The 13,504-nt window shown below is 36.9% G+C and overlaps 1 protein-coding gene across 17 annotated transcripts in view; it reads left to right on the top strand.

Moving 5' to 3' along the window:
• Positions 1-13,504, top strand: part of Atxn2 (ataxin 2) — a 115,105-nt gene that overhangs the window by 81,834 nt on the left and 19,767 nt on the right. For 13 of the 17 annotated variants that reach the window (XM_063225632.1, XM_063225630.1, XM_063225626.1 and 10 more), the window contains 2 exons: positions 274-426; positions 787-853. In XM_063225632.1, the coding sequence (XP_063081702.1) occupies positions 274-426; positions 787-853 (220 nt within the window). The remainder of the gene's footprint in view (positions 1-273; positions 427-786; positions 854-13,504) is intronic. The other 4 variants (XM_023562017.2, XM_063225627.1, XM_063225629.1 and 1 more) reach the window with 1 other exon arrangement.

Raw genomic sequence — 13,504 nt, 5'->3', positions numbered from 1 at the left:
TTTAAACATTTATTTCCTAGGCCAAGAATATGGCTCAGCGGCATGGTGCCTGCCTGGCAAGCGTGAAGTCCTGAGTTCAATTCTCGGTTCAAAAAACCGAGATGGTTGTTGGTTGTTGGTTTGTGTTTTGTTATTTTGAGGTGGTTTTTTTCCCCCCTCAACAAAGGATACTGGTTAAAAGCAAACAAAAATTAAAAAGATTAGGAAATAACCTGAAAATTGCAGTAATAGTTTTCACGATGAGATAGTTGAATTTTATTTTTGTTTTTGTAGCCAAAGCCTTCTACCACCCCAACTTCACCTCGGCCTCAAGCACAACCTAGCCCTTCTATGGTGGGTCATCAACCGCCAACTCCAGTTTATACTCAGCCTGTTTGTTTTGCACCAAATATGATGTATCCAGTTCCAGTAAGCCCGGGCGTGCAAGTAAGTCATGGAACTTGACATTCACTTAACTACTTGGCTTGTTTGATGACGGCATTCTTTAGATTTGTAGTGATTTGAGGTACATTCACATTCAGAAGTGCTCTTGAAGAAGCGAGGTATGCAATGATTTGGTCTGTTGTTACTATAAGGTCCTAAATCTTAAAATGTTTACTGGTGAGACAGAAGAGTTAAATTTACTATAGTTTGTTGGAGCTTATCCTTTTACCTTGGGTATGATTCTGTTTTTTAACAACACCTAGGAGATAAAGAAAACCCAGTTCTAGCTCTCAGCAAGATAAAATAGTGATAGACCACCTTCTTATCATAAGAATCTAATATTGTTTTTTTAATTCCCTCAAGCCTTTATACCCAATACCCATGACGCCTATGCCAGTGAATCAAGCCAAGACATATAGAGCAGGTAAAGGTGAGAATAATCCTGCCTGTGTTTGCTTGTAGCCTGCATGCTGCATGAATTAAACATCTTAGTTTATAATGAACACTCATGACTCAGCTTCAGCTTTTGATTAGGCTGCGTATTGAATTGTGATGACCAACGTTAAGGTATTTAGATGAATTTTTATGAAAAAATATGAAAGAAAAATGCCTTAATTGTGATTGTTCAGTATCTTAAAAATAGTGCATTCTAAAGGGTGCATTCTGAAGTTTGAATTTAAATTTGAAAAATAAGGTTTGCTAGATTAATTTACTAGATTGCTGACCTTATTTTACATTAAATTATAAGTATTTTCTCAATATCCAGAATTTCTTTTGAAACAGAAGACATGTCAGAATCCTGTTAGATTGTTTTTTATCTTAACTTTTTATATGCATATATATGTTTTTTCTTTCACACTAATGAAACAATATGATGTTTACACATGTGTCTCATTTCGCTAATGAGTACATTCTCAAGTTGCACTCATGTATCTATAAAACTCTCCAGTTTATCCTTCTTTATGGCTGAGTAGTACTCTATTGTATAAAATACTACAACTTTTTTATCCATTCATCGGCCTATGGGTATTTAGGTTGTTTCCAAGACCTGGTTATTACAAACTGTGCTGCTATAAACATAGGTGCACATACATCACTGTAGTATGATGTTTTTAATTCTTTTGAGAAGATACCCAGAAGGAGAATAGCTGGGATGAATGGGACCTCAAGTCCTAGCTTCTTTGAGGAATCTCCACACTGATTTCCACAGTGGTTGTACTAGTCTGTATTCCCACCAACAGCAGAAAAGGGTTCTTTTTAAATTCTTTAGGGAAGATACCCTGAAGGGGCATGGCTGGGTTGAATAGGACCTCTAGTCCTAGTTTTTGAGGGATCTCCATGCTGATTTTCACAGTGGTTTCACCAGTCCCACCAACACCCACAACCCTGCCAGCATTTATTTTTGCTTGGTTTCTTGATACTAGCTATTTTTTCTGGATGAAGTGGAATCTCAGTGTTGTTGCATCTCTCAAATGACCAGTGATATTGAACATTTTTTCATATATTTATTTGTGGTTTGTATTTCTTCATATTAGAAGTGTATATTCATTTCAAATGAACATGTTTAAATTGGGTCTTTAAATCTGAGAAGACTGATATTTTGAGCTCTTTATATGTTCTTGATAGTAATCCTTTGTCTGAGGAACAGCTGGCAAACATTTTTTCCCACATTGTAGGTTGTCCCTTCACTCTGTTGGTGGTTTCTCTTGCTGTGCAAAAGCTTTTCAGTAGAGTAAGATCTTTGTAGAGTAGCTCTTCAGTAGAGTTGATTCTTTGTGAAAATTCCTGTGCAATTTGGGTTTTATTTCTAAAGGCTTTGCCTACATCAGTGTCTTCCAACAGTTTTACCTGCTGTTATCTTTCAGCAGATTTAATGTTTCTGTTTTAATATTAAGATCTTTGATCCATTCAGATTTTAGCTTAGTACATGGTGAAAGATAAGGGTCAGTTTCCAGCAACATTTATTAAAGAGGCTATCTTCCACTGAATGTGTTTGACACCTTTATCAAAGATAAGGTGGCTTAGTGTGTCTGGAGTTCTTTCTGCATCTTTTAATCTGTTCCATTGATCTTTAGGTCTGGCTTTTTTTTTTTTTTTGCCAGTTCCACACTGTCTTTATCACAGAATTTTTATAGTATAATTCCAGGTCAGGATTATGATGCCTCCTGTCTTGTCTCTGTTGCTCAAGATTGCCTTTGCTATTCTAGGTCTCTTTAGAGATTATTTCTTCACTGATTATACTAGTTTTTTGGACTTGTATGGTTTAAAAAATAAAAAATCTTTTAATATTAAGAAATGCTAAATAATTCCTTTTTTGAAATTCAATTAATTGTTATTTTGTTGAGAAATAGGAAAAAGTAGGACTTCTATAGAAAAGACAATTTTCAATGCCCAATAATTATCTTTCTGACATAAAAATTTCACCTAAGTTTTTTGTTTGTTTGTTTTTGTTTTTCTGGGTTTTTTGAGATAGAGTCTCATCATGTAGCTAATAGTTTGGGTTATCCTTGAACTCACTATGTAACCCAGGTTGATCTCAAACTCATGATGATTCTCCAACCTCAGCCTCTAAAGTGCTGGAATTGTAGGCATGCTTTACCATATGTGACCAAATTAGGATTTCTTAGTGTTTGAAATAATTGTTATTTCGTACGTTAACTGAAAGTCTTGGTTAATTTTCTTTTTGTAAGTATGGTAAGCTTTTTGTTGCAGGGATGATGCTTAGAATCCTTCAGCTCACTAAAAAACTCTACCTTAACCAAAATGTATAGTAGATATTGGGAAATGGGAAGAAAAATTCAGGTGGGTAAGGAAACAGAAGAAGAAAGGGGAAGGAAGGAAACAAAGGACAAAAAAAAAAATAGATGGAAACAAAGCTTTTGTAAATAAGGAAAGGAAGAAAGGTTGAAGAGGAAAAGAAGAATGAAAAAAAGAAGCAGCAAAATATGTCATGTTCAGGGACAAATTCCCAATGATGAATGTGATCATTATGTATACCTAAAATGTACCAACGAAGCTTCTTTTAAAAGTTAGGAAATGGTCTGGGGATTTAGCTCAGCGACATAAACACCTGCCTGGTAAGCACCAGGTCGTGAGTTTGATCCCCAGTACCAAAATAAAAAAAAAAAAGAAAAAGGAAATAAAGAGCAGAAATTAATGAAATAGTAAATAAAAAATAGAGAAATATAAAAAAAACTGGGTAAATAAAAGGAAAATTGACTAACCTTAAAAGAACCCAAAAACTCTACCTTTGGTTATTTAAAGTAATTCTTAGTTACAGAAATTAATATTTTTTTGTTTGATTGGGATTTTTTTTTTTTGTTGGTACTGGGGCTTGAACTCAGGGTTTTGTGCATGCTAGTCAAGCACTCTACCACTGAGCTACATCCCCACCCCCAGAAATTAACTTTATTGTGAGAATTTGAAGGGACTCAGGAAAGAGGGATTTTTTAGTGTGTCATTATTAAGGCATTCTTATGTTACTTCCTTGTGTTAGGGTGTGAGGATTTTTTGGGTTTTTTGGAAACAAGGTCTCACTATGTAGTTCAGGCTGGTCTTTATTCACTGTGCAGCCCAGGGTGGTCTTGAACTTGAGGTAATCCTCCTTCCTCATCTCCTGAGTGCTAGAGTTACAGATGTGCACCAGTATCTCTGGCATTGTTGCTGGTTACAGTGCAAAACAGAGTTATGTTAAAATGGAAAAGATAGGGCTGGGGATTTAGCTCAGCGGCATAAGCACCTGCCTTGGAAGCAGATGGTCGTGAGTTAGATCCCCCGTACCGATTTAAAAAAAAAATTTTTTTTTTTAAAATGGAAAAGATAGCCAGGTGTGGTGGCGCATGCCTGTGATCCCATCACGCAGAAGGCTGAGGCAGGAGGATCATTGTGAGTTCAAGGCCAGCGTGAACTGCATAGTGAGACCCTGTTACCAAAGACAAAATGAAGGAAAAGATTATTGCAGTAAAAGCAAGCGTGACAGTACAGCCTGCCAACAAGAGAGCTACATTCTGGCCTCAGGAGGCTCTGCCCTTTTATTAGAAACTGTATGTCCTGAGGATAGTTCAGCCTATTTTACAGAAATATTTCTGTTAAAACCATAAGGATATTGTCAAGCATATCAACTATGGAGCCAGAAATGATGGCACATACCTGTAATCCTGACACTTAGGAGGCTGAGGCAGGAAAATCACTGTGAGTTAAAGGGCAGCCTGACCTCTATAGTGAAACTGTCTCAAAAAGATTAAAAAAAAAAAAATACTAGCTATGAACAGGAATTAAGTAGGTGAGAAGTGGTTTTATCCATCATCCAGATTCTGTGATGTATAATAAAATTTTGCCATATTAATATGTATTTTTTTCTTTGCTGGAAATTTAAAACAAATCTCAAAACCAGATGTGGTTGTGCACACCTGTCATTCCAACACACTGCAGATGAGAAAGAAAGCTTGCACATTTGAGCCTAGCCTGGGCATTAGGATAACTGAGCAGGTTAGTGAAACCCTGTCTCAAAAATAAAGAATAAAAATGTACAAGGATACAGTGGAGAAAAGAGAGCCTCTCCAGTAAATGGCACTAAACTAAAATCAAAATGGATCAAAAATCTAAATGTTAAAAACAATCTAGTCAGGCATTATAGCATATGTGTATAATCCCAGCAAGGAGGCTGAGGCAGGAAGATCACTGGGAGTTCAAGGCCAGCCAGGGCTACATGGTGGGTTCAAGATCAGCCTGAACGTCACTAGTGAGACCCTGTCTCACAAACAAAAACTTAATTTACTGAAAGGTAAACTCTGTACAACTGTTGAAGACGTAGATATAGGCAAGGACTTTTTGAATAGAACCCCAACAACATAAATAATAACAAGAGTCACCAAGTGGGGTAATATCAGATTAAAAATTTATACACAGCAGAGGAAACAACCAACAGAGTGAAGAAAGAACCTACTGACGGGGCAAAAAGTTGCCAGCGGTTCCTTGGACAGACAGGTAACATCCAGGATAGTGAAAGAATTGAAAAACACTAAATCCCTCCCCCAGCACCAAAAAAGACCCAGTCAAAAATGGGCAACCAGGCCAGAGGTTTAGCTCAGTGGTGTAAGTGCCTGCCTGGCAAGTGTGAGTGAGGTCATGAGTTCAATCCTCGTTACCAAAAAAAGGGCGGGGGGCAACCACTGCCTCAAAAAGACAAAGATGAAAGCAAAAACAAACCTGAGCGGGGCTGGGGATTTAGCTCAGCGGCATAAGCGCCTGCCTTGAAAGCAGGCAGTCGTGAGTTTGATCCCCGGTACCGATAAAAAGGAAAAAGACAAAAAAAACCTGAGCCAGGCATGGTGGCGCACTCCTATAATCCCAGCACTCAGGAGGCTAAGGCAGGAGTATTGCAAGTTCAAGACCAGCGTGGACTACAAAGTGAGCACAAAGACAGCCTGAACTGCATAGTGAGACCCTGGCTCAAAAAGGCACACAAACGAAAAAAGTAACCAAAATGAATAGATTCTTCCCAGAAGTACAAGTGGCCAATAAGCATGTGGGAAAAAATGTTAAGACATCTCTAGCCATTAAAAAATGCAAATTAAAACTATACTAACATCGTAACCCAAACAGAATAACTATCATTAAAAAAATATAAGAATAGCAAATACTGCTGAGGATGTAGGGGAGAGGGCTCTACTACACTGTTGGTAAGAATGTAAACTAGTACAACCACTATGGAGATCAGTGTGGAGGTTCCCCAAAAACTACAAGTAAAAATTCCATTTGTCTCAGCTGAACTTCTCAGGATCTTCCCAACAGAGTTAAAACGATATTACACTGATAGATGCATACCTCTGTTTATAATAGCACAATTTTTAATAATTAGATCCTGGAAACAGCATATATGTCCAATGACAGATAGATAAGGAAGATGTATTTATGCACAGTGGAGTATTACACTGCCATAAAGAAAGATAAATTTAAGTCATTTGTAGAGAAATGGATGCAATTTGAGACCATAATGTTAAGTGAAATGAGTCAGACGCATAAGCTTTTTTTTTTTTGGTACCAGGGATTGAACTCACAACCTTGCGCTTGCCAGGCAGGCACTTGTGCCACTGAGCTAAATCCCTGGCCCCGACACATAAGCTTTTAAATGTCACATGATTGTCTTATATGAGAAACTAAAAGTACATATATGCACGTGAGCAAAACAGAGAGTAAAGTTCAAGTAATTTTCCAAATTATTCCATTGTTTCAAAAATATTTTAATGTATATGCGAATTTATTTCATTTGTACTAGTTTCTTCTAGTTCACTGAAAAGAAAGTTTTGTGCTATTATTATATGTTCTTTGTAAGAACCATTTGTCTGTCTCATACTCTAACTACTTTGAAGATAATGATAACTGTATTAACTATTGTTGTTTTCTTATTTTGGCACAAAATTGATTTTCATAAAATAATTTTTTTAAAAAGCGGGTACAGGGAATGTAGCTCAGAGTAAAGGCCCTAAGTTTAATCCCTAGTATCATGGAAACGAACACTCCAGACTTGCATTTTCTTAACCTACGTAAGTATGTTTTTTCTGTAGGTCAGTGATTTTTTTGTTTGTTTGTTTGAGACAGAGCCTTTCTGTATAGTCGCGGCTGGGCTTGGATTCACTGTTTGGCCCAGGTTGCCATAGAACTCACAGCATTATTCCTATCTCAGTCTCTCAAGTGCTGGGTTATAGGCATGTGTGTCACCACACCTGGTTTGTTTTATTTTATGTCTTCTCTTAGTGTTGTGTTTTGTTTTTGGTACTGGAGATTTTGGAACCCAGGACTGTGTACATGTGTAAGTGAAACTAAACTTTTAATCCCTTAGTGTGTTTTTTTTGTTTTAAATCACATCAAGTGTGGTAATATCTGTAATCCCGGACTGCTACAAGGCTGAAACAAAAGGATCCTAAATTTGAGTCCCATCTGACCAACTTGGCAAGACCTTGTCAAAACAAAACAAGATAGTGAGTTCAAGGCCAGCCTGCATATGAACTCTAATGAGACCCTGTTTAATAAAAATTTTAAAAGGCTGAAGATGAAGCTCAGTGATAAGAGTGCCTCAGGATTTGATCCTTCCTTTACCCCAAAAAGAATTTTTCTTAGGTAGTTGAAATATTGTTGCTGCATTTTATAAAATAAACAGTAATTCTGTGTTAACCACAGATAATCAAATTACTTTGGTTGAAGGAAGAATTTTTTTTTTTTAAACCAGGGATCAAACTCACTACCTTGTGCTTGCCAGGTAGGCACTGTGCTGCTGAGCTGTATCCCTAGCCTCATGAATGTATTTTTCCATGTAGAGTATTTTGAATATGGATCAAAACAAGACCTAGAAATTTGTGAAATCCATTACATCTCTTTATTGTTACTCTGCCTTTTGTTTTTTGTTGTTGTTGTTGTTGTTTTGAGATGGTCTCACAGTATAGTTTAGGCTGGCCTTGAACTTTTGGTTGATCCTCCTGCCTCAGCTTCCCAAATGCTGGGATTTCAGTTGTGCTGGTAGCCCTCTCTTTTTCTGTCATTTTGAGGCAGAGCCAGTTTTTATGTAATATGTCTCACATTCCACATGTTTATTTTGTTATGCTACTATTGATTACATTCAGGTTCAACAGTTTTTAGAGGCAGTGCAGTGTAAAATAAACTGCTGTGTTGAATCTTTTGCGGTGAGGCTGTCTGATCCCTGCTTGTGTTATAGGAAGGTGATACAGCCAGGTGTTCCCCATCCTCCATTGTAACGTTCTCTACTAACTCTTCATTTAATCCACTGTTCATTAATGCTAAACATCCTTTTTGCATTAGGGCTGTGGTTCACTAATTGCAGTGTGCTTCTAAGTCGGTAGAAGAACTTCTTAAAAACAGATTGCTTGGGGCTGGGGATTTAGCTCAGCGGCATAAGCACCTGCCTTGCAAGCAGGCAGTCGTGAGTTCGATCCCCGGTACTGATAAAAAGGGAAAAGACAAAAAATAAAAAAAAGAAAAACACAGATTGCTTGCCTATTGCCAGAACTGCTTTTTCTGCAGTCTGGGCCAATGTCTTAGAATTCATATTCTAGTACAGTATGGTTCACAAGACCAGTCTTCAGGGAATAACTGCTGGTTTGGATTGTGCTTTGAAAATCACTGCAGTGAGTTGGAAAATAGTGAAACAGAGCTGAATGTGGTACCACACGCCTGAAGGAGGCTGAGGCAGGAGGGTCACGCGATTTTTGAGGCTAGCCTAGACTACATGTTCACAGCAAGACCCTGTTCCAAAAAGCAAAACAAAAACACCGAAGAGGGCCAGGGATGTAGCTGAATGGCATAAACGCCTGCCTGACAAGCGTGAAGTCGTGAGTTTGATCCTCGATACCCCCCCCCAGAAAAAAAACCACCAAAGAAAAGGAAAAAAAATAGTGAGATAGCAGAGAAACAATCCCGACCAGAAACTGCAATGTGCTTTACAGCTCAGTTTAGTAGTGACACTGTGTGGATTCTGCAATGTGCTGTTGGTTACACAGAATAGACCTGGACAGAACATCTGGGGAACAGAGGGAGCTGTGTATCAGGTATAAGCTGAATACTGCCAGTTTATTTTTATCTTCCTGTAATGCGCATTAAATATTTTAAGAATTTTTATTGTCTAATCATTAGACTACAGTATCTAAAATTTTTCTGGAGTGTTTCTTTTCTTCAGTGTCTGTTTTACTTAAAGAATTTCTCTTCAGTGCCAATTGTCAGAGTTACTTTCAGAAGTACTCAACTCACTATGTGGAGATGTCAGCAGCTTGATAAGTTAGATAGGTTAAAATGACTAAATTGTTTTTTATTTTAAGATAGCTATAGTCAGCCATGGGTTTACACACCTGTAATCCCAGCACTTGAGAGGCTGAGACAGGAGGATTGCTGTGAGTTCAAGGTTACCCTGAACTGTATTATAAAGACCCTATTTCTGGGGCTGGGGATTTAGCTCAGCGGCATAATCACCTGCCTTGAAAGCAGGCGGTCGTGAGTTCAATCCCTGGTACCGATAAAAAGACAAAAAAAAAAAAAAAAACCTATTTCAAAAACAAAAACAAAAGGCTAGATATATAGCTCAGTGTCACAAGACACCTGCCTAACAAACACAAGCAAGGTCCTGTGATTCAATTCCTGGTACCCCACCCCACCCATCAAAAAGAGCAAGCAAGCTATATATCCAGGTTTTTCATTTTTGTTTTTGTTTTCTGTGAGAAGTCAGTTTACCATCTCTGGTCCCTGTTTGTGAACTACTTTGTGACACTGGTCTTTTTTTTGACATTGGTCTTTACATGTATCTTTCACCATGTCATTAGGATTTTTTTTTTTTTTTTTTTTTTTTTTTTTTTTTTTTTGGTCTTTTTGAGACAGGGTTTCGTTGTGCAGTTCAGACTGGCCTTAAGCTCACTTTGTAGCCCAGGCTGGTTTCAAACTTGCAACAATCCTCCTGCTTCAGCCTCCCGAGTACTGGGATTACATGCATGAGCCACCATGCCTGGCTTAATTTTCTTGATTATTATTACTTACAAATCTAAAACTATGTAAGTCCCTTGACTTTTTTTTCTCACCAAGATTTTGTTTTTTATTGGTTATTTGCATTTGTAGATTTTTAACAATTTTTTTTGGAAAAAGTTAAATTTCATAGCAAGACAATAGGAGAATAACAGTCATTAATACATCCCATATTACTATCTTCAAAGTAGTTACTCAGAGTACAAGATACAGGCTTAAAAAATTCTTCAAATGGTAACAGCACAAACCTTTCTTTTCAGTGAACTCAGAGAAGCTAGTAGTATAACTACCTTGTGTTGTTTTTCCTTTTCCCTTCCTTCCTTTCCCCTTTCCCACACCCTTGTTCCTCTTCCCTTTTGAACAGTTTCTTCCCATTTCACAATATCTGTTGTACATTTTGATCCTTATTTACTCTTTCAGTTTCTCACACCAGGGAGACAATACGGTGTTTTATACACGTGAGTCTGATTTATTTCACTTACAAGTATGGTCTCAAGTTGCATCCATTTACCTATAAATGTCCCAAGGTTATCTTTTAGGACTGAATACTATGCCACTGTATAAAAAGACCACATCTGTTTCATGTGATTTTAATGAAACATGGATAGTTGTGGCCACTGCTGACTATTTGTAGTTTAAAATAAAAGGTTTTCCTGTCTGCAAAAAAAAAAAAAAAAACACATCTTTTATATTCACTCCTTGGTTGATGAATATTTGGGCTATTTTGAAAATTTAATTATTACAAATTATGCTGTTGCAAACATGGGTGTACATATATTGCTGTGGTGTGATGTTTTTAATTCTTTGAGGAAGATACTCAGAAGGGAAATGGCTGGGTCAAATGAGACCTCTAGTCCTAGTTTTTTGAGGAATCACCACATTGATTGCACCAGCAGTGCACTCCACTCCCACCAGCAGTGGAGAAGAGTTTTTTTTTCTGTACAGCCCCTCCAGCATTTATGATTGGTTTATTTGTTGATAATAGCCACTCTTCCCAGAGTGAGAGAAATGGAACCTGAGTGTTGTTTTGACAAAGGGGCCAAATATGTCCAATGAAAGAAAGAGCCTGTTTAATAAACAGTGCTGGAAAATCTGCTCCACACATGCCAGGGATTAAAACAAGATCATGTTTATCACCAGATTAAGCCAAAATGGATCAAAGATTCAATATTGAAACAGAAACATTAAATCTACTGGAAGAGAAAATAAGTAGAAATCTTGAAGACAAAGTTGTAGACAGAGACTTAATGCACAAAACCCAGATCCCATGGGAAATAACTACATAGACTCATTAAGTGGGATCTCACCTTATTGTGAAAAGCTTTTGTACAACAAAAGAAATCATCAGTGGAATGAAAAGACAACTCATGGGATAGGAAAAAATTTTAGCCAGTTGTCCCTCAGACAGAAGACTTATATCCAGACCATATAAAAAACTGAAAAAAGTCAGACCCACCTGGATTGAAAGATCCAGTCCAAAAATAGGCATCTTGAAATGAATGTACACTTCTCAGAAGAAGAAAAATAAACAGCAAATACATGAAAAACTGTTGAACCTCATTGGATGGTCGTTTGAGAGTTGTAAATTAAAGCATTTCCACATTTTTATAGTCATCTTGGGCTCATGCATTAAATCTTTAGATCATTTCTCTCTCTCTCTTTTTTTTTTTTTTTTTCTTTTTCCTTTTTATCGGTACCAGGGATCGAACTCACGACTGCCTGCTTGCAAGGCAGGTGCTTATGCCGCTGAGCTAAATCCCCAGCCCCCTTTAGATCATTTCTTGGGAAATATCTTAACATTTTCATCCCACGTCACTCAAGGTTTTAGATTTTCAGTTTCATCATTGTTTTATAGTATTTCCTAATTTTTATACTGTTGAGAATGTTTTTTAAATTTTTCAATGCGTGTTTATTAGTATATAAAGATGTATTTTGCTTTTGAATCTTTTTTTTTTTTTTTTTTTTTTGGTGCCGGGGATTGAATTTACAACCTCGTGTTTGCCAAGCAGGCACATAAGCCGCTGAGCTAAAACCCGCAGCCCCTTGCCTTTGAATCTTTTTTTCTTTATCTATTTCCACGTTTTTGGGGGTACAGGGAATTGAACTCAGGGAGTTCACACTCAGCTGTGTCTGCACTCTTTTTGTCTTCTGTTTTTTTGAAATGGGATTTCCCTGTGTAGCTCAGGATGGCCCCAAATACAGCAGTGATCTTCCTGCTTCAGCCTCCCAAGTTTTGGGATTATAAGTGTGGGCAATCACACCCAACAAGAGAGCATTTAAAGAGTGAGATCAGAGCGTGAGATAAGGCCAACCTGAACTGCATAGCAAAACCTCATCCCAAAACAACAAAAGCTATAACTTTTTAAACACTGCTTTAAAAATAAATTAAAAAAAAAATTTTTTTTTTTGGTCTTTTTCATTTTTATCGGTACCGGGGATGGAACTTAGGACTGCCTGCTTGCAAAGCAGGCACTTATGCCGCTGAGCTAAATCCCCAGCTCCAAAAATAAATAAATAAACACTGCTTTATTTGCATTCTACAGACCTGATGTTACAATTTTATTCAATAGTGTATTTTTTACCTTATGATTTCATTAACCAATGGGTTTACATATGCTTTAAATTTCCATATATTTTCATATTTCCAGTTGTTTGGGGATTTATTTCCATTATGGTCAAAGAGCATACGCAAGGGCTGTTTCTTTAGATGTTGATTGTTCGTGTGCAGTTAGATCTGTTTCTGGTTTTTAATACTGATTTTTTTCGAGTTATCTTGACATTTATTTTTCATAAGATCTTCATACTTAGCATTTCTACTTTGAAAATCAGTCATCTTTTAAAAACTTAACTATTAAAAATTTGAAGCATATACTGCATAGCGGTTCAAACAGCACAATAGAGTTTAGAAGGGTCACGAGTTCAAGGCCAACTTGAACTACACAGTGGTAAAGACCCTAGCTCCAAAAAATAAAAAAGAGGATAATAGACATAGTCACTCACTTTTGCCTGTCATAAACTAATGGCAAATTTTGTTACATACATAACTCCCTCTTCTCAGATTTTTTGAGGGAGAATAGCACATCTCAGGCATATTGTATTGTTTGGAAATTACTTAGTTTTGTAATTCTAAAAGATAAGGTATCATTAGAAATCTACAATACCATTATCCCACTGACAAAAATTAAAGGAAGCTCCTTAATACCTTGTTTTTCTCCTTTGAAGCTAAGAGTCCATTTAGGGGTTAAAAGTTGCATTTGATTATCATGTGTATTTTTGTTCTATTTTGTTTTTAGTTTCATGATGTAACTTTTCATTATGAAAATTTTAAGGACATTGACAACTTCTGGGCAGTCATATTTCATTCATACCCTTATGTCTTGTGCCCTGTCTGCACTGAATTATTCCAAAGTAAATCTTACACACCATACTACTTTATCTGTATTTCAGTGCACATCTTTAGTATTTTTTTGTTTCTTTGTTTTATAAATCGTACTCTTAATTATAGTTTTTCCCTTAGAGCAGTTGCCCTTCACATCTTATTTTAAGTCCCTCTTTTTGT

This window comes from Cavia porcellus, unplaced genomic scaffold, assembly GCF_034190915.1.
Source record: "Cavia porcellus strain 051 isolate PalLab524CR breed Dunkin Hartley unplaced genomic scaffold, mCavPor4.1 scaffold_16, whole genome shotgun sequence".
NCBI lineage: Eukaryota > Metazoa > Chordata > Mammalia > Rodentia > Caviidae > Cavia > Cavia porcellus.
This window is presented reverse-complemented; position numbering and strand designations above follow the sequence as displayed.